Source organism: Hesperophylax consimilis, chromosome 14 (genome assembly GCF_061612785.1).
Source record: "Hesperophylax consimilis isolate HC1 chromosome 14, BYU_Hcon_1.0, whole genome shotgun sequence".
Lineage (NCBI taxonomy): Eukaryota > Metazoa > Arthropoda > Insecta > Trichoptera > Limnephilidae > Hesperophylax > Hesperophylax consimilis.
This window is the reverse complement of record NC_142849.1, coordinates 29,171,666-29,196,124: the sequence shown is the minus strand read 5'-3', so window position 1 is coordinate 29,196,124 and position 24,459 is coordinate 29,171,666. Positions and strand designations below refer to the sequence as shown.

Here is a 24,459-nt window from a genome sequence, read left to right as displayed (position 1 = left end):
GTTATAATAATATGTACAGAAACTAACTTTCTGTATTTTTATTTTGCAGCGGAGTATTTCGTGGGCACGGTTGTGGAGCAAGCGACATGCTCCTTCACCGTGCACGAGTCCAAGCGGAGGAAGGGGGCTCTCCTGTCGCCCACCTACCCAGGGGCTTATCCCAAGGGGCTTAACTGCGCCTACCAGTTCCTCGGGCGGCCCGGCCAAAGGATACGCATCGAGTTCCGGGACTTTGACCTGTTCTATGGTGGGCCACAGTAAGTCAATTCTTCTATTTTTTGCATTTTTTATAATAAAAAACTAACATTAGCAACACAATTCATTTAACAATCGCATCACGATGTAGTAAGTTAATTAAAAAGGACTTTTCATCTCATAGTCGTAGACTGAAGTAAAACCAGTAATTATGACTTACTGATAGACCAACAGCGACAACACATCAAGAAGCTTCTCTCCTTAGGTAGAGTTTTACTGTCTCTCTTATTTTCTTCCACATTTGTATGTATTTCCTTGTACGTTTGAAATAATTTTATGTTACATAAGGCCGTCTCCTACATTGTGAGAAACAGACACCACTTTAACCTAAAAATTGACACTTTCTAGCTGCCCATTCGACTATGTCCGGGTATACGACGGCCCGGACAACTCCTCAGCCCAGGTGGGGACGTACTGCGGCCAGCAGAGGAACCTGGTCCTCTACTCCAGCGACGAGAGGCTGCTGGTAGTATTCTACACCTTGCCCCGGACAGCCAACACGCAGAACAGGGGTTTCAAGGGCATGTTTGAGTTCTCGGAAAGTTTTGTTAAGCTTGGTAAGAGACGATAATTATTATTTTTGTTACAGTAGCTACTTTCCTTTACACTACATAGTTTGTTTTGTTGGTGACTTTCTTGCAAACAGTCCTAAGTCAACCAGAAGACCTCTTACACAACATGAACTCTTGATCTTATCATGCTTTAGTTTCCTTCATTCCTTTGAAATATACAAATATGTATTTAGATTTTATGTATTTTTCTACTATCATCAATATTTTTACATAATGAGGTTTCAAATATTTTTTATTTAATCTTAAGTTAGCTAACATCATTGTGATTTTATAAAACAAAATAAGGCAAACATAATATATGTTTAAATTTATTTAAATCACAAACAAAATATAAAAATTAGAGGTGGACATACTTTTTAAATTCCTTTTTAAAATTAATCATATTTTCAATCTCAGTAATTTAATGACTAAATATCTCAGTTATTAATCTTAAGCAAGGGATTTTGTTGTAAAGTTGGACGGCCTGGTATATGAGAGATTTATGGGTGCTTGATTTATTCCTTGTTCGCAATCTAATTTGGTTTGCGTTTTTCATCCCGTATAAAAATAAATAAAAAATTAAAAAATTGTCTTTTTTCAGATTTTATAAGTAAAAATGATGCAGAGCATATACGAGGATCCGAATGTGACCAAAAAATCCTCAGTAGAAAGGAGTCTACGGGTTTCGTTTTTAGTCCAAATTATCCGTTTCCGTATATACCAAAAATTGTTTGTAGGTAAGTTATCCACAATTTATTAATAGGTTTTAAAATTTGATTTAACTGACATATTTATAAATTAAGAATGTTGAATATTATTGAAGGGTCTCCATACAAACGATAACATCATATTTTATATAAAGTATTCTACATACGTCGTAACTTGCTTCTTATAATATTGATCGGTGATAATGACCATTCTTCTACGATTATTGATGGGTCCTTCATAATACAATATATATTTCTATTAATGAGTTATATATAAATAATTACCTACATCGATGATTTAGACACATTATATTGGTATGCATACATTAATAAATATGTGGAATTGAATGAAAACATGAGTTAGTATTTACAGTTGAAAATGTAGGTTATAAAATTAAATCATATTTTATTAGTTACATTTTACAAAATAATGAAATTACATTTTTAACAAATTTTAAAAAACAAATGTTCAAACAGTGTTCTAAAAATTCCAATATTTATAATTGGGTGGTCTCCTTACCATTTCATCACGTTAACATTTGAATTTGAAGTGTTACAATCTAGAAATAAGTCGTCCCGGATAGGAACTTATATAAACTTTTTAAAGATAATACACTTTTAGGGTAAAATTATTAACAAATAAGTATGTACCTATGCGAATTTTATTTCCATTGTGTGCATTTTATGAAGTAAAACATTTAAATTTTTATGTTTTTATAGCTGGCAATACCATAGTACATAGTTATACAATTCAAAATAAACATAGATAAATATGATTACACACATTCAACATTGTAGTGTCTTATCTTTTTCATTTTCATACAAGACGTGTGAGAAGGAAGATTTTTATGAACGGCTTTTCGAACGATCGTCGATGATGTGCATACAATCTCTCCCTAGGACTGGTCTAAGAAGATTTTGCAAATCAGTAAAAGTTTGTTATTTTTGTTCCAGATATTTTATTTATGGGATGCAAGATTCACAACACTTGGAAAGAGTGCGATTGGAGTTTGTTAAATTTGAAATTCCTAAAGGAGAGAAGGTGGGAGAGTAAGTACTGACATTATTACAAAGCTCATATTTACAAAGGGGTAGGCACTGATGGACGAAATTATCTATGCATTCGAGCTTGTTGCTATTGTAAATATTTTGGCTAAAAAAAATGGATTAAGGCGATGCCATACGTAGTAATGCAAAATCATGTGTTTTTGGTTTGAAAATTTGGTCGCCTAGAAATGTTTCAGATGCTTTAATCAAATACTGCGAGTAGAATACATCTTGGCCTTTGAAATAATAGAGTGTTTTTTAGATAAGTCTTTTTATAAGGTCAGAAAAAAATAATATATAAGGCCTATAAAAACCTGTTTAAAGTTGAAAATCTCCTACTTACGAACCCATTTTCGGTTATGATTTTATTGTATAATGTGGCAAATTAATTTATCTATAAAATGATCGAAAAAAAATTAAATATTTATGCCTGAACATCCACAAAATAAAATAAAAGGCACTTTTTGGCAATGTTTTTTTCTTGCATAAATCAAAACAGGCGGATGGTGTTAAGCGGGAATTTAAACCTTATCGCCATCTACGTAAGGGTTGTCGTACACGACGTAGTGTATCGCCTTAACAAATGTATTTCTCCCTCATTCGTTAGTTTCTGTTTTGGCTGCCCGTTTAGTTAACTTTTTAGATCTATATTTAGGAATCTACCTAATAGTCGAAGTGTAATTTAAAAATTTAATATATAGGCATATCTGCTTTTTTATTCATTCTAAATGTAATAAGTCATGTAAATTTCCCATGAAAAATCTATTTACAAAGTGAGTAATCTTGATTAATTCTTCGCAAAACACGTAATTGTTTTTACTTAAAACTGCACATACCAAATGTGTGCACCAGGCCATAAAGACTTATCTAACCTAATATAATGAATGTATGTAATGTATTTAAGCATAACTTTTCACAATGATTCCGAATAATATGTATGAACCAAAAAATAGAATATTTTAATTTTATATAATACTAGCTGAAGTCTTTAGTTCTCTAAATTGCGAGTTTCGAATTCCAGGACAGGGGCAGCTTGCACCGATGGCTACCTGAAAGTCTACCTCAAGGGCCAGGAGGCCTCGGATTCCTATGACAAGTTCGACATGGATCTGTGCGGAGAGGTGGCACCTCCCATAGCCGTGTCGGATGGACCTAGACTCGTCCTCGTCTTCTCTTCCGGAGACCTTTGGGGGCGGGGATTCAAAGCCAAATATTCCTTTGAAACAGGTAAGTAAATTGACTAAAGATCGTACTGATTATTTTTAGAACCTACACTGAAATCTATCTCTACACGAAAAACTAATCTGCAAAACTTCTTTTTCAAAAGAATTTTTCTTTGATCACCCTAATTTCTAAAACTGCAGTAATTAGCACATACACAATTTAAGGAAGCTCTTTTAATTTAAATCCACTCAGGAGGTCCAAAAGTTTCTTTCAAGGCGAATAGTCTTAGACTTACAAAACCCGCTCCGGAAATTTTGCAAATCTGGAGATATCGGGAAAAACTGTTTGGAATACCTTGGTTATAACAAAAACTTACATTTCATACTGAATATCTAAACAATAACATTATTGTTACATTCAACTAAAAATATTAATATTATATTTACTTTCAATGTATTTCAACACTTTTTGGAAATGTACCAAAATGAGCAGAAATTTCCAGAGCAGGTTTTACAACTCCACGACTAATATCATCTTTCGGTAAGCTGTATCGAGAGTCTTTTTAAGAAAAAGAAGAAGCAAATTAAGGTCTACGAAAGGAGGACACAAAAAACTAGCGAATTATCCCACAGCGGAGCTCTTGGCGAGTTTCCTTGTGGCTGTGCAGCATGAACAGATAATATTATAATGTTACATTAAAGAGTCACTCCAAACTTATATCTCTTTGAATCACATTAAACTTGAAGACTGCGGCTGTAAGACATTCTCTAAATGTATTATTACCATAATTTTTTCATCAAACTAATAATATTTACTGCCTGTTTCCAGAATACCGTATCCCCGGAACCGCAGCGCCTGATGGCAGTTGTTCCTTCACGTACCGCAGCTCCTCCCGCAAGAAGGGGGAGTTCAATTCTCCCCGCTACCCCTCCAACTATCCCTCCGAGACCAACTGCACATACATGTTCCTCGCCACCCCCAACGAACAGGTCACCATCGTGTTCGAGCACTTTAAGGTCAAGGCGGATTCTGTTAACAGCACCACCGGCGCCTACGGGTAAAATTATTAAACCATTTTCTTTCCAAATTTTAATTATATATTATATGAACAAAAATTTTGTATACTTTTTAACTGTATCTAACAATGGCGGCCTCCTCGGTCAAGGGGTAAAGCTCTCGACTAGCAAGCCACGGGTTCAAATCCCGGAGTGCCAAGTAAATTTTATTTGATTAATTTGTGTTTTTTCACAATTTATTCATTTAAACATAATTTGAATAATATTATTACAATGTGCGGCACGTTCCAGAGTGGAAGCTACTATCAATATCGCCCTGGTGTATAAGACCACCGTTCAGATTTGAAGCGTTGCTTGAAATGGTTTTAGCCATGTTTGGTGACCAGATCTGAATAGCCAGGTACTACTCACCTTCCCCTTTTCCATGTATTTCCTCTTCCCACTTCCTTTAGCCTGACAACATCCTCAATTGTGGATGCCATAGTCTCACTGGCTCCAAACGGTTTGGAGCAATTGGGACTCTTGTGTAGTATTCGTATAAAACAAATAAACAAACAAAATCGGCAACTTTGATAATTATTCATAGTTTATGGATTCGATAATACTGTGAGTATAATATTTAACAGAGTATAAGTTAGTTAATCCCAATGAGTAGAGTAAAATTTGTGGAGTTTATCAATTAAACAAATAATTAAATTAACTACACAAACAAATAATTTTAAATTCAACATTACGTTTAGTTTTGATGTGTTAAAACAAAAACGGCAATCTCCACCATTGGTCTAAAATTAGTTGGGCAATGGATAGAGAATCAAAAATACAATTGACAGCTCCAAAAGTTTCGGAGCAAAAATGACAGAATTCCATACATTTTTTTAATTATTGTATTTACTTCCACAACAACAACAGAAATCTCCTACAGGTAGAACAAAAACGGCAGTATATGTTTGGGCCAATCAGAGACCCAGAAATAAAATATTCAACATGGCCGCCCCATACAAAGTGTGAACCTAAAAAAATGGCATTTTCATTTCCTAACATTACATACCGGCAAAATCCGCATGTGTTTGCAATACAACCAGCAGTTTCCAATCTCAATACAACAAATGCGGCAATCTCCATCTATTAATTGAAAATAACTCAATAATTTACCAATTAATCGCAATAAAATAAAAATATTACTCAAAACGAAAAGAGGAGAATGCCGTCTTTGTTTTAACACGCCTCAAGTCGTTTTATATTTCCTCCTACTATGTAGCCGACGTTTCGTATAGTCTTAGTAGTGTACATCATCAGGGAGTTTGTACACAGATGAATACCTCAAAAGTCAAACACATCTATAGGAATCTGACCTTATCTACTCGGTTGTCACACATGTGATCCATCGGCGATTATCCCCATATTATATGTGATTCATAAAGTTTCAGTAAAACACATGCATTGTGTCAAAAAAGTGATAGTATAGATTGACAGGGCCGGCCCTGGGCCAAACGTTAACCTTAGCTTAACTTTTCTACCTAGGTAGGAGATCAGTGTAATCAATCATATTTGGATAATTTATGTATTCGCATAGCGCCGTTTTTATAAAAAATAATCTCAAGAGTGATGTGTTAGGCGAGGTATTGAGCGCCTTGGCACCTTAGCAATACGAAGCAAGTAGCGGACCACTTCAATTGCGCCCGATATAAGGCTAATGGAAAAGGCCAATGTTTTAAAGGTTGACATTATTACTTATTTACGTTTCAGTTCCCTGACATGTTACGAAGACTGGGTGGAGGTGTGGGGAGTGGGACGGACTGGGTGGTCCCCACTGGGCCGGTACTGTGGCCTCACCGCTCCGGGGCCCCTGGTGTCCCCCCGGGGAGCCCTGGGGCTGGCTGTCTTGCTGCACGCTGACGACATCGGAGTTGCCAGTGGATTCAAAGCGCGTTACAACTTTGAGGTATAATTGTGTTCTTTTTTTTACTATGATTTAAGTCAATTTTTGGTGTTTTGAGTCATGTTGTTTCATGCATATTTTCGAAACTGTAACTGTTTGTTTGAAGGATTCTGACATCAGCAATAAAATACCTCTGTATCAAGACAGATCATTTTGAAAATCCAAATCAAATACAGTCAAACTTGGTTATAACAAGCACGAGGGGACCGACTAAATTTACTCCTTATTGTCATTACTTGTTATATCTAAAATAGCATTTTTTAAAGTCTTATGTACCTATCTACCTGCCTCTACTCTCAGTATATTCACAAATGTACAGTATATTTTAAAAATATGAGTAGGCATTACTTATTAAAAAAATAAATTAGAAAAATGCTCTTCTATTACTCAAATTTATTATGAATGAATGTTTTAAAGATTTCGCTTTCATGTTTCTCAATTTTCTTCTCAAAACAATCCACTCATTATAGCTATTACATATCACCTGGTTTAAGGCTTCCAAGAAAAATATCAATAAATTGTCCATCTTATTATTAAAATCACGGTTTTCGGTTGTAAAATTTTACGTGTCACAAATCCAATTTTTGGCCCAATTTTTGCCGCCCAAAATATAAAAGTTTGGGGTAATTTGTGAAAACCATGGCTGAGACTTTTATAGAGTTTTGGTTCATTTACGTTGCATGTCCTAAATAGAATCAGATTTTAATAACCGGTTTGCATAAAACAAATTTTAAAAAAATCAACAGAAACCTTAAATCTTGAATATCACTATCATCTCTCTCCCCCCCCCCTCAATGAAAACAATAAAAATCCACTTGAAGGTCGCGGCCTGTTTGAAAAAGAGGTAAAACGGCATCCCTCTGCTGAAAAACTTGTGCATAACTGTCATAAATTTACCCCACAGCACTCACCCACTTAACTAAGTACCTTATTAAACATATTTATTGGTTTTCAAAACAAAGTTGACGATGAGTTGTAATAAAAAAGGAGACATAAAAGGGAAACGAATTTGCAAAGCCCAAATTTGGCAAGACTTTCGCAGATTTTATGACAATTTTACATTGTGCCCGATGGATAGGAATGTTTCACATAGCCGAAGTTTCACAGGTAGTGCCATAAACGTCCCTATGTCCCTAATGGGATAGAAAATTCCCCCGAGCCGGCATTGTGTACCGGGCAATCAACATTTATCCACGCTTGAAATATCCATTTTGCCAATTTACAAACATTTTAATATTAACACATTGTCGTCGGGACACGGCCTTTGCCGTTTTTCGCGGACTGTCGTTCAACTGCGGGACACGGCAAATGCCGTTTTTGTCGACTGTTGGTTTTTGGCAGGAAACGGCATTATACGGGTTTGTTATCAGCGTGAAATACTATGATTCATAAGTGGAATGGGCTCTTCAATTAGGTGAGACAACCGCAAAAGACTCTTTTTTTTTTTTTTTTGACAAGAAGTAATTAAACATACGAGTTATTGAGTGTGCGCCTTCGACCTTAGGCGACACTGTTCAATTTACGCGATCAGATTTCACACATCCAGCGATTGTAAAATTGCGGGCATGGCAAATATATATTATTATTTATTATATAACTATATGATATGAATAAACATGTTATCTTTTACTTGGAATTTTTAAATATTGAATATTGAATGCTATTTACTGAATTAATATTAGGTTTTTATATTCAGCTTTGAAATGTGGTGAAATTATGATGTAATCAAAGCAATTATAATTTATTTTTGATGATCAAATGTCATATATGATTTCTTTGAAAATTTCAATTGAAAATATTATTTGGTTTAGAAATTGTGTCAATTTTAGGAAAGCGATATATTTATGCGCTAATCGCGAAAAACACCCGCTATAGGCTAGAGTCTCTTGTTTGAAGCGCCCGACTACAATGTGTGAAGATGAGAACCAAATTATTCATTTTATTTTCCACTTTTAAACTCCACACAGGAGGCCTTGTGGAAAATAATTTACCTCAGGGTCTACATATGTCATTGTCATCTTTGGGGATGCTGTGTGGAGGGTCATTTTAAGGAAAAGATGGAGAAGTCCTGGAAATGAAAAAAGGATGAGGGGTGGATAGGAAACTGGAGATCAATGTGTCCAGGAATGACAGACATATGAATCCATCTCTCCCACTGCAGTGCAAGGGTACTGCGATCGAGAGAATTCTGCAGGAGAGGTCAAATGAGAAATGATTAAAAATAATATTAAAACTTGGGCGGAGATGAGCAGTAAAACTATTCAATTACAAATAATTGAATTAATAAGTAGTCACAGTTCAAGGCCGAGTTAAAAAAATTAATTTAATAATTTTTTTCAGTGCATGTATATACTTTCATGCTCACAATATGTAATGAACAAAATGTTCTTTCAGATTGCTAAGTCCATCTTTGGAGACTGCGGTGGCAATATGTCAGGCATGGAGTACGGAGTAATCACCAGCCCCAACTTCCCATCAAACTACGACGGGCCCGGCAGAGGTTTGGCTTCCAAGACGTGTAACTGGTTCGTTTCTGTTAAGCCGCTACACAAGATATTGCTCAATTTCGAATTCTTCGCCGTGGAGGGAGATCCTTTAGGTAAGCATTTCACTTCAGTCTTCATAGATCTATCAAATTAGATTTGATGACATGCAATTTCATGCAGCTGCTGTGTATTTAAAAAATAAATACAAAGTTTGACACGACCGTGTTTTAACCCACCGGCCTCCGAATTGTTTAGCTAAAAAATTGTCCTTCACATCCGAATTAATTTAATACCAAAGTTTTAAATCTGCAGTGGTGTACTAAATCTTACATAATTTTTAAACTAAACATGCAAACGAAACAATTTTTTTAAATTTACTTGTGCATTGAATTAAGGTATGTAAAAAATATATGCAGTTTTTAAAAAAGTAATAATAATATGATTAAACGAGGATATAAAAATATTTTTTTTATAAAAACAATTTTTTTTTCATTTTTTTATAATTGGGTTAAGAAAAGTTTTACAGTAATCATACTTATTACCATAATATATTTTTTTTCAATTTGGGCTGATGTTAACCGCCCACCACGCGTTTTACGAACAAGCTTGTCAATTCCCGAACCACACGCCATTTTGAAAAAATTCAATGACGCTGAAATATAACAAAATTTCAATCGTAAATATCAGGAAAAAAACTGTACCAACGGAGTCCTGCCAATTACTACGAAATAAATGCTTAATTATCTACAGAGCGATTGGCATTTAAAATTTTAAACACAGATGTCAATAATGTATACCTTTTTCGTATTTAAGCCGACAGACATCAGACCCTCAGTCGTTTGATTTTAAGACACATCGCCGTACACACGCCGGGATGGCGTCGTTTGTTTATTGATTCATTTATTGGCAAAACACCGATAGTGGGACGGTCACGCCGCCTCCCACGCTCAACCCAACTTGGTTGTGTTCCCCTTTCCGTGATTTGCTGATCTATCAATTTTTATATCTATGACATAGATACATGCATTATAAAACCGAATTCGAATTAAACTATAAAGAAGTGGAAAATATTGAATATGGTAAAACTCGCTAAAGAAATTATTCCCACATAAGGAGTTTTAGCTAAAACTGGTTCTTGCCCAAGAAGTTTTAAAAGTTCTGGGGTGAATCCACCACAAATCCATCAAGAGTGGCGAAACATACCAAAAATTATCCTTTTTTCCGAAAATTTATTATTATTTATTTATTTTTTTTATTTGGTACAATATTTTTTACATTTCAAAGTTTTCCAGTAATGTTGGCCTCACTGGGTGGCTTGCCCGTGCTGATTATTTATTATTTTATTACTTTATTATTGTCTGCCTCTAAGATGTTTTAAAATATCGGCAGTAAAACCATCTTAAACCGAAACTAGTATCACAACATAGGTACCTGAAATTAACCTTTTTTCAACAGCCATAAAGTGTACAACTTTATCGAAGCAAATTACGCGAGTTTCACAGTGGCAGCTCGAGATTTTTGTGTTTGCTATGATTTTAAAGATAAGAAAGTATTGATGTTGTTGTAGCCGGAAACAATAAAATGTTTTTAATTCATTTTACCTATGAAATTTTAAAATACATAATACTAATATCTATGTGTACTAGAAAAAAAATCTTCATTTAAAAATTGCCGAATTTGGATCCCACCTTTTGCCTTTTTTTTCCGGTCCCTTGGAAAACTTCTTAAGGCGTATTAACCAGCGACCGAGAATTCGAATTTCGTCAAAAGACAGTCTCGCAATCGGACGTTTTTTAGAACGAGACAGAAATACCATATTCATTCCACTGCCAGCCGTCCACTCCGCGCGGCGGTCAAAACCTACAGCATGGTTCTCGGTAATTAGAGTTGAATCGGTCACAGTAATATACTACGCGTTTCCCGACACCATGTATACAATGGTATGGTTTTGTGCGTGTAACTCGCGTAACGCCGGGAATAATTGCTAGTTTATAAATACCCCGATATTGACGGTTTCGGTCACCATAATATCCATGATTCACAATATATTGTAGGTATTACCTATTTACATAATAAAATAATAATAATATTAATGTAAATTACACTTACACATACCGACGGAATTTTAGAGACAATATTTGCTTCAGAATCACAATCATTCGTCGGTAGGTGATTATTTTCCTTGAAAATTAAACAACACAAAATTATCGCTAAATGTTATAAAAAATATATGCGTATTCTGACTGATTCGTTTGAACGACCCTGTAGCATATAGAGTACGTACAATTTACAAGGATAATTAAATATGACTAACCCTTTTTTTTTCTGCAAATATTTTTCCCATGTCGTTTTTGATGACGAAATTTTTGTTTTCTTATAAAAATTTTGTCCGATAGTATTTTTCTCCCCATTTTAAAACACGGAATTTCGTTAAAATGTTATCAAGTGGACTGGCGTGGAATAGACGTCCGCTCGCCGCCCTGTCGCAGCGGGGAATGATAAAAATTTCGGCTTGCGCCGAGGTAATCAGAAACAACGAACAAACAATAAACGCGAATCGAAATTAATTACTATTATATACTTTAAGAATATATTTCTTGGTCATAAATTATTTTTAATGTTTCAATAATATCATAGTAAATTATTTTTGTAAAAAACTCTCAACTATACCAATTTGTAAGGTCATAAATAAATAGTCAAATTGAGGGATTTTCGTCACAAAACGCGTCCTCGGATTAATTTATTAGTAATTTTATTTGAAATAAAAATAAAATTCTTATACATACATATGATAGATAATTTATTGATTGTTTATACTGTATTATTATATGATTTGAAATATTTGTTGTATAATACAACTTCGCCTTTGAAAATGCAACAAATCTGCGCATCGTCCAACGGTAACACTTTATTATGGTATGAAAATAATATTATTTTTCAAAATTTAACATCTTACTTTAATAGATAAAATAACGATCTTTCGAAATCGATTTGTGTTTTTCTCTAGAAAAGTGTCCATATGTCTAAAACTGGCCTCAAAAATGCCAAATTTCAGGTCAAGTCTACCTATTTCGCCTTAAGCCTCCGCATACCCAATTTCTACCGATTTATAACAAGTTCCAAAAAAAAATATATGTTTTTTTTTTAAGATAATATCTATATATTTGTTATGCCGAAACATTAATTATATGAAATTCCCTAGATAGGAAAAAATCGCAAAGTAAGCTCCGAAAATTATTAAAAACACTTTTTTTTCTGTTATTGAATGTGTTGTAGGCATGAAAAAAATCAGTGTGTCTTTAAATGCAACTAAAGCATTCGTCGAACGTTTTTTGCTCTATTTCAAACGAGTTGTGTTTTATTAAATATTTTTACCATTTTCGCTTAATTATTATCAGTTTTTAACGTTAGTGCGTTCCCTCTAACATTCGACATTACATAACTCCCTTTCAAACCTTCTTTGAACGCTTACTACGGGTCTTAAGAGAGTTTCATTGTACATCAAAACTTTGACTTTTCTAAGAGAATCATTTTTTCAATTGATTTTTCCTGGTGTTAATTTTTGCCTGTTGTCAGCAAGGATTCATTTTTATGAACGATATCGAAAATACACTTCAATAAAAATTTAAGAATTTAAATAAATCAGTACATAATTCAATTAATCAGTCATAATGATGAATTTGTAATTTCAGGTCGAGGTTGTCCAGCAGCAGTGGTGAGATTGTGGCACGAGACGGTGGGCCCACCCATAGAACTGTGCGGTGAAAAGGCACTCACTGACAAGTGGCAGTACATCACTGAGACCAATACACTGAGGCTGACGTAAGTATAGTCATGGCTAATAACCAATACTTAAGACTTTAAATCAGTGGCGGTTTGTAGGGTAGAAAAGTGGGGAGGCATAAATATTTTCAAAATGTACCTTACTATCAGAGATGTGCTTTATTTCAAATAAATCCATTTCAAATGGAAATGCAAAATGGGTATTTTCCATTTTGCATTTTAAATGCTTTTCTAAAAACCATTTTGCATTTTGCATTTTAAATGCTTTTCTCAATGCATTTTCCATTTTAAATGCTTTTTTGCAACATTCTTCCTACTATCTCTTCTCATCTTTTTTTCATAAGCCCCAAATATCAGTCGGTCCTCAACCTCGCTATGAGAGATAATTTACATTTGTCAAGTTGCTCCCTGGTAGGAGCCCTGGCAATTGAGTGATACCATTACAAAAAATACTGATTCAAATACTGAACATGGGGCCATGACGTTGTAATATTAAATGTTAGATAGCAGTTTCTATGTTTTTACGTTGGCAACATTAGTCCCGCGCAAATTTTTTGTGGTTTCATAATCTGTAGTCGTGGTGTTTTTGGATTTACTATCATGTAATATGTTTGTTCTACATTGATGCCCATTATTAAATGAAAAAATTGTTTGAAAATTCTATAATTATTTTAATTGTTTGACCTGAGAAACCATTTTGCTTTTTCAATGCATTTTGAAAATGGGTATTTTGCATTTTGCATTTGAAATGCTTTTCTAAAAACCATTTTGCATTTTCAAATGGAAAAATTTTGACCCATTTCCATTTTGCATTTCGAATGGTTTTGTGTACCCATTTTGCACATCTCTGCTTACTATACCTATAAAAAAACCAACACAAACTATAACCAACAATAATAATAATATGCAAACATGATGAAGTTAATTACAAGACACCCAAACACAAGATGGACTGTCAACTGCAAATTCGCCGAACTAAATTAATCCAAATAGCTGTACTCTGTAGGTACTGCCACGTACATCACAAATTTCAAAACGATAGAAATCTTGGCATCCCTCAAACTAAAGAATGCGCGACCATGTCAGCTATCGTTCATTTCGGTTCCATGTGACTTCCCCACCATCTGCCATCATGAAATCAGTGGCTCTCTGAGGCGGCCCTATCTTTGCTTCAAAAGTGATTTTCGTACTGCGTTGAGTATACTGCCCAAGCAGAAATCCACGTGTGGCCGGCTGCGTCACATTAGTATGATAAGTCACATTATAAAGACAACTAGTCCCAGTGAAATACTAAAATATTAAAGGTAATATTTAAATTGAAATAACTTAAATGTTTTATGCAATTTATAAATTCATAATACATATTTAAATCAAAGTTTTGTTATATTTTGGAAGAACGGATACGTATATGTTTTTCACCTTTTCTCCTCTATTTTTAGGGGGGGGAACCAACCATTGCTTTATTTCTTGCTAGAGCAATCCCGATGAGTTATTAAACTCATTGTAGGACGGGAGGAACTTACAATACATACGAGGGTGGTCTGAAAAGTTTCCAACCTCAACACAAAGATGGCGGTACTCATCAATAAAAGCTAGTGAATATAGTTAGGCAACTTTTGACAGTTACTCACCAAAGTTTCGGCCATTTTGGACACGCAGTTTTTAGATGACAGTCATTTGAGTGAGTCGATGTGTGTGTTTTTGTGAAAATGGAAAAATTGAGTATTGAGCTGTTTTTAAATTTTTGTTTTTGAAAGGCAATACGTCTACGCAAATCAAAGATGAGTTGGATTCTGTGTATGGAGACTCTGCACCATCATTTACCACAGTGAAATTTTGGGCAGCTGAATTTAAACTTGGCTCTAAGAGCTTGGGAGACGATGAACGTTCGGGACGTCCAAAAACTGCAACTACTGACGATAACATTGCTAAACTTCACCAAATAGTGTTAGACGACCGCCGAATTAAAATGAGAGAGATAGAGATTATGAAGAGATTTAGAGGTTATGAAAATGTCCAAAAAACTTGTCTGTCACATATTAAATCAAGATGAGACATGAGAAAGCTGTCCGCGCATTTGATGCCGCGTTTGCTCACATTAGACCAAAAACGTGTTCTAATGAAAATTTCCAACGCTCTGTTGGCACAGTTTAGGCGCAATAAATCCTAGTTTTGGCGCCGATTAATTATTGTAGATGAAACTTGGATACACCATTATACGCCCGAAACAAAAATACAGTCAAAACAGTGGATTGCAAAGGGGAAACCGGCTCCAAAAAAAGCAAAAACTGTTTTCTCGGCTGGGAAAGTAATGGCGACTGTTTTTTGAGATATTCATGTAGTTATCTTAATTGATTATTTTCAAAAAGGAAAAACTATAACAAGAGCATACTACGCATCATTACTTGACAAGCTGAAGTCAGAAATTGCGGAAAAACGGCCACATTTGCAGAAAAATAAAATCCTGTTTCACCAAGACAACGCGCCGTCTCACACCTCAGCAGTTGCCATGGTAAAAATCCACAAATTACGGTTTGAACTGCTCGACCATCCGCCTTACTCACCAGATCTAGCCCCAAGCGACTTCTTTTTAAATATTGAAGACGATATTAGTGATTTCTAAACGAAAATCTGAAACAGAAAAATCAGAAAAGGAAACGGTCACATCTGGGACTCGAGTCCCTCGGACTCAGTCCCAGATGTGACCGTTTCCTTTTCTGATTTTTCTGTTTCAGATTTTCGTTTAGAAATCACTAATATCGTCTTCAATATTTAAATATTACAATTTGAGGTTTTACTCAATAAAGTTATTCCGAAAAATAAATATTTATTCTAGACTTGCAGAAAAGTCAACAGATGTCGCACATTAAAAATAAAAAAAATAAGATAGGTTTATCTAAAAAGACGCTGTCTGGATTGCATTTAGTTCGGGTTGAATCTTGCGATCATACATAAAGATAGTTGCCAGTAAAAATGTGCGGTGGAAAAAAATGAAGACAATGTTGGTGGTTCTTATTCGAAGTATGATACAGTTAAAAGTGACCGAGGGGAATAGGGTCCCATTAGCTCAGTCGGTAGAGCACTGTCCTGGAAAGACAAGGGTCCTGGGTTCGAGTCCCAGATGTGACCGTTTCCTTTTCTGATTTTTCTGTTTCAGATTTTCGTTTAGAAATCACTAATATCGTCTTCAATATTTAAATATTACAATTTGAGGTTTTACTCATTAAAGTTATTCCGAAAAATAAATAAGACTTCTTTTTATTTCTTAATCTAAAAACTGCGCTAGGAGGACAGAGATTTTCGTCAAATGAGGAGGCAATCACCTTTGTGAATAATTATTTTGCAGAGAAAAACGCCGAGTACTATTTGGATGGGTAAGAGAGATGGGAGAGAAGAGTGTAGAGTTACAAGGAGACTATGTAGAAAAATAAATAAAAAACCTTGTTTCTTTCTTAGGTCGGAAACTTTTCAGACCACCTTCGTAGATGGGAGTTAATAGATATAATTTTACATTGGTATTTTGATAAAAAAATAGTTTCACATACAAAAAAGTACAAAAATAGAAAAAGGGAGGCTAAGTAGAACAAAACAAGAAAAAACAAAAAAGGAAACAGACAGGGAAATACACATAAGCACAAAGCCAAGGTAGGAATTTACAAAAAGGTACTTACCCACTAATCATTGGTAAAAATAGATTATGCTCGATTATAAATACAGGAGATAGAAAAGGAGAGAGAAAGAAATAAGAAAAAACACAACACGACAAGATTACGTATTTTCGTTTTTTTGTTTTAAAAAAATATTCTTTTAAAGCATGACTTTGAAATTTTTTATATGCTGGCTCTTTTTATACATATCTGGAAGAGAGTTATAGAGTGTGTAGGCAAAATAGTTAAGAGATTTTATCACATATTTTGTAGTGTGTTAGAGGAATGCGGATTTTATTGTTATTACGAGTATTGTGGTGGTGGATATTTTGATTTAAATTCTGTTCAGTTTTAAAGAATCTTCAAGAGATGTTTCATCATCACTGCATACATGTTGGGTTGCTCCAAAAGCAAGAGGACAGTTTTGCATTAATTTTAGAAAACTTAGAAAAACACCGTCCATATACATCCACCTACGTATGCATGTATGTTAGGCTGCCTGATACCTCTTCTTCCTATAGGATATTATAGAGAAGCATATTTATATAACTAGTACATCCATATAATTGTGTACAATTGTTACATATTATGTGCTAATATAAAAATAATTTGTACCAATAAAGTTTCAAAACAAGTATGTTCAATATTTAAAATATCAAATTAAACTTTACAAATTGGATATTTTCACAAAAAAAATGTGTAGACGATTTAAAAAATATTTTTTCTGTTTTTGATCATAGTACTAAAAATGAGTAATTTTAATATTTTCATTCATAATTATTGTATTTAAAAATGATCTAAAACCGCACATTCCGTTACGGTTCCAACTGGCTACAATGTCATTATGACATAGAAAACGCCGGTAAGACGGCTGTCACTTAAGTTGCGTGGCATCAACAAATAAAAACGAACATGTCGTTTTGGCAGCAAATCTAAAATAACACCTTTTAAATTGTTATAGAAAATTTATTTTTCAACATCAAAATTGAATAAAAAAACCTTCACTATCGCAATTTTTTCGAGAATAAAAACTAAACATTTGAAATAATACGTTTAATAATAATTTTAATACGTTTACTACTTACATCTAGAAGTAATATTGTTTAAATCTTGTGTTGTTTCTTTATAAATTATTTACCTTAATACTAACATGTACATAATTGAACTAGAATTCCCTCACCAAACACAAGAGCATTGTCTCTTTATGGTGAGGAAAGGCTACTTTAATTTCTATTGTTTTATATCTTTTTTTTATCCTGTATACTTATCTATGTAAAAATATATGTTTTCAAATATTAAATAAAAAAATTTAAAAAAATACCCTATTATAAAAATTTAACATACTTATTCTGTGACTTCTTTTTAAAATTTTAACACATTTAAAAAAGAAGTGATGAGAGTAGCTGGTAATCTTTTATTCTTGCCTTGCCCAGCGGAGCCGTTCCATTTTCATTGATCTTCTTATCGACGACCTGTATTATGATTGTATTAACATAATAATATCTGTGCTTTATTTTTAGATTTATTTCCGCCGACAAGTCAGTGGGTGCCCAGGGCTTCCGGGCCGTGTGGACGGAGGTCCGGGAGGTGAAGGTCGACAACCCGTGCGATCAGTTCACCTGCGTCAAGTCCTCGCTGTGCATCTCCGACAAACTGGCCTGCAACCGGGTAGACAACTGCGGGGCAGATGACAACAGTGACGAGACACATTGTAGGTTCTAATACATTACAATAGCCAATACATAGTCGGTAGCCAGTAGTCAGTAGTCAGTTAAGTAGTTACTACTAGTTTTTATTATTTTATTAGCTTGCCAAAAGTACGCAATATTATTACAAAGTTATATTATCAAACCCTTTTTAACTTGCTAAGTCATTTAATATTATTACATACATTATATATCTGTACCTAAATACAATAAATTTGAATGGTGCGTTAATTTTTCACTTTTCATTACTCGTGGAAACTACACCTAATAAATGTAAGCAGCACGTGGCTGTCATTTGACGAAGGTTTTTGCTAAATGTGAATGCCGAATACAGGCATACAGTTAAATATTTTCTGACATTGTAACCCCTTTAAACTTCTTAAGAATGTAATTGATATGTATTGAAAGCAGAACAACTATCTTTCCCAAACAACCCCGATCCTTGTAATTAATTCCTCTCACCGTAATTCTAGACAATATATATTATGTTAACCTCACTATTTCAAATTACTTTGAATGTTACCAACATACCAAAATAATAATATTTGGATAAACAAATAGAAGATACCTTCAGTAAAACCTGCACATAAGGCTTCCTTCCATGTAAGAAGTTTTCACATTACTTTTTTTTTTTTTTCGGTCCACGAAAACTGAAATTAGACAATGGCTTAGTTTGGAATCTGAACACAGGAACAAAATAATTAGGATTGTCCTGCTTAACTCTTTGAGTGGCGGAAATGCCTATGGGTCACGAAAAATTTGTACCTATTGTGGCTGATAAGCACAATCCAAACATATTTTCTTTTTTCATGGGATTTTCATGATTTGTCATCGTAAAAAATTGTATGTAGCTTACTAAAATAAATCTTACTCTATTGGCAACAAAATAAACAATAGTTCCTGCCTTTATTTTTTAAAGAGCAGCTATTTTAAAATAATAACTTTACTACTGCGTAATTCTTCAACGCGCCCGACTAACGCACAGTTTGTGAAGTGTGTTGTGTGTTTTATTTTTTTTTTTTATTGTTAATAACAATTTTACCTTTATGGAAAATATTATAAAACTTCAGGAATGTTTTCATAATTCTTTGTAATATTTTTTATGAGAGAAAAAAAACATTTCTATACATATAAGTAGCTATTCTGGGGAAACCACTTATGGTATATTATGCAGGTACTATTTTTATAAATATATGCATTCATTATCTAGTAAGACAGTACAATATCCCAAAATATATTTTTGCAAAAATCAGGTAAGTTATTACAAAATTATAATGTGAGCTGCGCGAAAATTAGCAGGTCGCGGGAGCTTGGTGTTAAGAGTTTTTTTTTAATAGTCCTTTGAAAAAGTTTATTAGAGAATTTTACTGTAGTAGCGTAGTAATTGTCTTATAAAATGAGAGTATTCGAAACACCCGGAGCCTACTTACTGAGACACAGGTGACTGATTCAGGTCCCAACCTGGGCAAGAGCGAGAGCAGCCTGGTGGAGTCGGACTGGAGCGGCTGGCTGGTGTGGGGCAGCTCGGCGGCCGGCGGCATGGTGGTGGTTGCTCTGATGTGGTGCCTGGTGGGCGGGCGACGGAGGCGACGCAGGTCCCGTGCGCGCCTGCTGCCGCCACCCCCGCCGCCCCGCCCGCCGCCGCCCCCTCCGCCCCCCGCGCACCCGCGCTCTCCTCCGCCGCCCCCGCACTGCGACCCCTGCGGGGAGCGCCTCGCCAATGCCGACACCGTCTGACACCACTCCTACTTCATTATAACTAATTACATTATTAACTACCTACACATTCTAGGGCACTATTTGATTTGACTCCTACTATAAACTAAAGATGAAGTCTGGCAACGGGATAGGAAAGTTCTTTTCAATCTTTGTGGTGACATTGCAAATAAAATACAATACAGTAGCTTTGATTAACATCAGTATATAATAATGTTTTGTGTCGACCATGGGGATGAGTATATATCTTTTGCTTTAGCCTAAAGCGTGGGGGCGTCGAAGTCCACACGAAAGCAATTTCAATTGGATTTCGAATTCAAATTTGAATTCGTTTGGATTATTTGAATTCGTTCCAAGAAGAGCAATGATATTGCGTTCAGAATTCGATTCAAATTTACACTAGGCAAACCCAAAAGATACAGGACTCAAGTCAATTTTAATTAATTAGGGAATCCCTAACTAAGCTTGGGTCCAAGCAAAACCCAGTTACCCCATAAAAAAAATATTAAATAGGAGTGTAAAACGAAGTAACTATTCTTACATTATTTAATGGATAAGAAAGAGTTGGCACAAACAAGTCCATATACATAGTCTTCATAGATATTGCCTAAAAAACTTTGTTAGGGGTCAGTTATTATACCTAGCAGCACTGTGTGGGTGAATGTTTGCAATGGCAGCCTTTTGGTGATGGTGATCTTATAGACTATGAATAGTCATTTTAAAAAAATCGCCTATGTGGCCGCTAGTGAGAATTGGGCCCGAGATATTTTCAGTGAAAATTGCTTAGGATTGCAAAGTGGACATCGATTTGAAAGTTATTATTATAATACATTTGCCCAATTTGCATTGTTGCCAAATTTCCTGTCTTTTGGTAGGTATCAAATCTAAAATGAACCCATTGTTGTCCCGTGGAGCCCCGAATCAAAGATGGTCACATCATTTCTTCCCAGTCCATTCACACATATTTTATTGTAATTGTATTGTTAGTGATGGCTGACCATCTGCCTCTTTATTATTTTGAACCACAATAATTGATTAGTTTTATTAAATTGTAATAAAAACACACAATAGCACAACGATGCACAGTTATCCAACTGCCATCAAAGTCTCATCAAAGAATTAACAATAAATTAATCAGTATTATAAATTATTCGTTATATATTCATATAAGTATGTTTTAAGCGTAAAATTTTGTAAAATTAAAATAAATAAAAAAACTGAGATTTCATTAGTAATTGCAACAGTTTCGAAATGCATATTATTAATGCACAAATGATAATATAAATCCTTCAATTGTTTATGAATGTTGTTTTAGTGCATATAGGAAAGGATAAAAAAATTATTTGTATTTTTTGTTCTTTAGTTAGTTGGAAATCGAGAAATCTCAACTAGAAACTAAAGGATTCATTTTCACTCTTCTGTATAATACTATAATGTAATTGATTTGTTTGACTGGAGGTTCATTAGACTTGTTCATTGTTTCAATTCAAGACTTTGTGGAGTGACAAAATATACCGAACGGTACCAAGTAATGATTCTAAGAAGAAGTTAAATTGTTCGTTGTTTGCGGCTAGCTGTGATAAAATACTATTTACTGTCGAATGTACTTAACAAATATTTGTGTGGGGAATTTCAATACCGAACACCAGCACCAGCTTTGGTTCTGGACTCCAGTAATAACTAAATGTTACCAGTGATGGTTTTAGACAGGTGGGTGGGTGGAGTGGATATGCAAGATATATATTCTGGTTGTTCAGTGGTCACCGGTCAGTCACAGTCACCCATTACCATTACATTCGGCCTTTTATCCACATTTTACACTTTAAGATGAACATGGCAACAACTAAATCGTCCAATCAGCCAGCTGTTTTCTTTTTTTTTATCTATAAATAATATAATAATTAAATTTATCTTGTGGTAACCCACAAGCTGATAATACTATTGTATTATGTTTAAATAGAGCTATCTTCATTTTATGTAGTGATAATGAATAGTAATGATTGGTCTTAATACTGATATTGTGTTTTTTACTGGTTAACTGATAAACAACTAAAGTATTGATAATAACATTATATTGTAACACGGACAGTTTAAAGTGAAATACACACGCGATACACATTTTGACACCAGTTTTTCATTGCTCCCTGAATGCTTGCCACTAGCTACATAGTCACTTGTCACTTGCTAGAGGAACGAAGATGAGATATTATCAGAGAAGAGCAGAGCGTAGCATAGACCCATAGCCCACACGCTGAAACCATCCCTGGCTAGTCAAATCGTCTCAAGTATGTATAAGCGTTAGCTGTTACTGTATATAGAAGTATGATAATTGTAAGTCACCCAAATATGATCGATGTTAGTAATTTTATATGATATATTGTTCTGGAACGCCTGTGGTAAAGGCGCTACAGCACTTATCGTTTTATACATGCTCACAAAGTAACATACATACATAATTAAAAGAGAGAAGTTTCTAGTTAATGATTGGGGTGCGGTGCGAGGGTCTCTTTACTCTTTACCTCACTTAAACCATTTCCACTTCTTCAGCTTTCATATAGTAGTATATACTACATAGATAATGTACATTTGTAAGGTTAAATTTTGTACATCTGTCGATTGGCTAAACATTAGTTTGTTGGAGAATGGGGTCGCACCGCCCCTCTCGGTGGACTGTACAATACACACATAGACACATAATGTAAGAGTGAGACGAGACGAGACGAGATGTTTGTTTGTTTGTTTGTTACAGTCAACTAGCTACTATTGTTCTGTTTGTTACAGGCAACCAACTAAGGGATAAGGAAGGGAGAAGGAATGTTATATCTTCAAAATAAATAATACAATGAAATTGTAGTCCACATAAAAACTGTTTTATTAAGATAATGGGTAAATCCAAAAAAAAGAAAAGGTGACAATCAATGTCAATTGTCAATGGCCGGAAACATATAAACTAAATTTTCACTCAGTGTATCCTTATTTCTCTTAATAAAACGGATAATCGGGCAAACAAGATTAAATTAAGCAAAAGCAGAAATAACATTTTAAAATAATTACAATAATAATTTGCTGGATTCGTGATTAGTGATATTTTAGCTGTAAATGGTTTATTCCATTAGTTAACATGAAATTCATTTTTGTACATTTCAAACATTACGTTATCAACAAACAGTTTAGAAGTGAAACACCTTACATGATCTATTTACTGCTAAAATACATCACATCGCAAAATGCATTGCCAGGAATAAAATATATTTAATAACATATATTTAAAAAACAGACATTGTTTCGAGCAACAAAAATACTCTCGACTAAACAGTTTAGGAAAATATATTCCTTGGGCGGGATGGGCCGACACAGCCACCCCACAAGCAAAACAATAATAACCTACAAGACTTGGGTGATGACAGATGATAGAGGACAGGGACGGGGACAGGGGGTGCATCGGCTTACCGACAGCAGACAGCCACGCACTCTGCACTCTGCACTCTGCACTCTGCACTCTGCACTCCAGCTCCAGCCAGCTCCACTCACCACACCAACACAAACTACTATCCATATGTACTTTACAATACATACATACATACATACATACATCACTAAGTTTATGCAAATTTAAGCATAACAGGACACTTACAATCAAAATACTCAAATGGATAACATCCTACTAAAGATTTTTATCAGAATCAAATACAAAATTGAAAAACATGAAAGTCAATTGAATAAAAACACATATAATAGAAAAAGGTTCCTCTCTAACACAAGGAACCGCAATGAATGTAATGTAACCATGAACCAAAGATTGATTTATTCCCCCTGCGCAAGTGTAGTATCCTCCAGAACAAGGGGTGAACCAAACAACTACAACTCATTTACTATCCGTATCCGTGTCCGCGCAACCGCAGGACCCGGTAACATTGTGCCGCGTGCACATGCGTGCACACACAATCAACAATGTAGAGATCATTATAAACAGCGACGGCTTCTAGCCTGTCCATCCATGAAAGGTGCCCCAAATATAATTATAACAGCCAATAAATACTTATCAAACGAAAAATATTGCAACAAAATTTGTTAAAGAAGTAATTTGCTCTCCATCTACATTTCAAGCACATCATGATTTCCTTCCCTCGAATTATGTTATGTACAAGCCAGAGTCACCACTCCGGCTGTCCTAACTAACCAATCCTTCTCGCACAGCACAGCACAGCACAGTACAGTGACAGCTCTCAGTCCCAACCAACTTAATAAAACAAACACATTTAGAATACGTTCACTTACTTAAAATGGGTATCAGCCTTAACAGAAACGTTAAAGCCCTTTAAAGCTATCACAATGACCGCCTTGGGTCGTAACAAACACTTCTGCTATCCATCCTAAAGTCCATCTCGCTTTAAGCCAAGCCCTCTGGCGTAACAAACAAACAAAACACACACACACACACT

General features: G+C 34.8%; 1 protein-coding gene across 3 annotated transcripts in view; it reads left to right on the top strand.

The window, feature by feature from the left end:
• Positions 1 to 24,455, top strand: part of LOC149418175 (tolloid-like protein 1) — a 265,789-nt gene extending 241,334 nt beyond the window's left edge. For all 3 annotated transcript variants that reach the window (XM_089639715.1, XM_089639714.1, XM_089639716.1), the window contains 11 exons: positions 50 to 257; positions 604 to 812; positions 1,408 to 1,543; positions 2,468 to 2,563; positions 3,582 to 3,787; positions 4,553 to 4,781; positions 6,487 to 6,682; positions 9,074 to 9,278; positions 12,858 to 12,987; positions 18,116 to 18,306; positions 19,755 to 24,455. In XM_089639715.1, the coding sequence (XP_089495841.1) occupies positions 50 to 257; positions 604 to 812; positions 1,408 to 1,543; positions 2,468 to 2,563; positions 3,582 to 3,787; positions 4,553 to 4,781; positions 6,487 to 6,682; positions 9,074 to 9,278; positions 12,858 to 12,987; positions 18,116 to 18,306; positions 19,755 to 20,038 (2,090 nt within the window). In that variant the 3' untranslated portion in view covers positions 20,039 to 24,455. The remainder of the gene's footprint in view (positions 1 to 49; positions 258 to 603; positions 813 to 1,407; positions 1,544 to 2,467; positions 2,564 to 3,581; positions 3,788 to 4,552; positions 4,782 to 6,486; positions 6,683 to 9,073; positions 9,279 to 12,857; positions 12,988 to 18,115; positions 18,307 to 19,754) is intronic.
• The last annotated feature ends 4 nt before the right edge of the window (positions 24,456 to 24,459 follow it).